Here is a 1779-nt window from a genome sequence, read left to right on the forward strand (position 1 = left end):
GTGTGTGTGTGTGTGTGTGTGTGTGTGTGTGTGTGGAGGAGAGGGGAGAGGGAGATGCTGGTAGAGAGATAGTGTGTGTTATTAGATAGGCTACTGTTAATGTCACTTATTATGCTTCTGTGCATTGGTAGCTCTTTTTTTAGTCTGTTTCTGCATCATGCTGAGGAGGGCCATGCCTGTACATATATATAAATATATATATGTATGCAAAAAAAAAAGTGGATCCGTTGCTCGCTGCTAAAAAATGTGGCCCATCGACATGATCTGGTTTTGAAATGTGGCCCAGTTGAAATAGTAATTGAATAGCCCTGCTGTAGTTTGTTTGTTTGTTTGTTTGTTTGTTAGCTATCTAACAACACATCAAAAATAATTGTAAGCCAGTCTTGTTCATTGAATCAGTTTATCATGTACACTCATATTTAGGCCTAATATTCAAGATAGTTTGCTTATAAATACATGAATCTGGTTGTTCTATATTTAAAACACATTAGGTTTATTAGTGCTATTAAATAAATCACATTATTATTTATTATACTCATTATTATTACTTGAGCTTCTTTTATTTATTCATTTCACAGATAGTTATACATCCTTAGTCCTTAAATTCATTATGGACTTAAAATCATTGTTTAATTTCATGGCCTTGCTGCCCTGGCTTTTGGCCTTTGCGCCCTCAAAAAATTGACAACACGAAAGGCCAAGTGGCCTTGCCCCTAAAATGATGAAATTCCAGGCCTGTGTGGCAGTGTATTTATCTGTAGAGACTCTGCTCTCTCAAAGCTATGGGAATTTTATATTTCCTCGTGCAGGCTGTTGAGAGCAGTGAGCAGAGATACTGCTCTGTTATCTGGGGTCCAACCTGCGACAGCATTGACAAAGTAACCGACAGCTGCTGGATTCCTGAGCTGCATGTGGGCGACTGGCTTCTCATCGACAACATGGGCGCTTACTCTGTTGCTTTATCCAGTGACTTCAATGGCTTTGAAAAAGCACACATTTATCCTGTAATGACAGCTGAGACATGGCACGCCTTACATAGGCCAGACAAAAGTTATGCACTAAAATCTGTATACAAGTCATGTATTTAGGCAGGCTGTGATCATGTGACCAATGTGCTGATGGGAGAAAGGACTAAGTAGTCCATGTAGGGTGTCAGGTTTGGCTGGCAGATGGGTCACAAAACAAAGTTTTCCCCGTGTTCAGAACCGTGTCATACCAACTACATGAACCTTAAGTTACTTCAATGTACATCTTTTCCTAAACCTGACCTACATAACTTTATGTTAAATACCTAATGTCATTCTAGGACACAAATTCATAAGATATCATACAAACTGAGGACACAATATGAGGACACATACTTTAATGACAATAGAAAGGCAAAATTTGAGGGACATCTGACATGGGGAACAAGCAACTGTGAGGTTTTACAAAGGATTGTGGGTAGCTGCAAGCAGCAGTAATGTCTGTATTGTGAATTTGAGCTGTTAGCATTTGTCCATTAAACAATTCTAACTTCACCACTAAAAATAACTGGTCAGATGATATTAGTGTTTTTATTCAAAGTTCAAGAATGCATTAGATGATCTGTCTTTGCTTTGCTCAAACATGTCAATTTAACATCACCCATCCTATTTATTGTATTGTTCAATGCCCCATGGAGCAAAAGATGGAGGACGTCATGGTCCTCAAGAAGTACCACAGTCTCTGGAATAGCTTAGCTAATAAGAATATTCTGTTATCAAAGCAGCATCATTAGTGTGAAGCAATGATGTTTAT

General features: G+C 38.4%; 1 protein-coding gene across 1 annotated transcript in view; it reads left to right on the plus strand.

The window, feature by feature from the left end:
• The window catches only part of LOC126405530 (ornithine decarboxylase-like), a 6744-nt gene extending 5656 nt beyond the window's left edge, over positions 1–1088 (plus strand). The window contains exon 6 of the mRNA XM_050069296.1: positions 810–1088. Coding sequence (XP_049925253.1) covers positions 810–1088 — 279 coding nt within the window. The remainder of the gene's footprint in view (positions 1–809) is intronic.
• The last annotated feature ends 691 nt before the right edge of the window (positions 1089–1779 follow it).

Source organism: Epinephelus moara, chromosome 18 (genome assembly GCF_006386435.1).
Source record: "Epinephelus moara isolate mb chromosome 18, YSFRI_EMoa_1.0, whole genome shotgun sequence".
NCBI classification, from domain to species: domain Eukaryota; kingdom Metazoa; phylum Chordata; class Actinopteri; order Perciformes; family Serranidae; genus Epinephelus; species Epinephelus moara.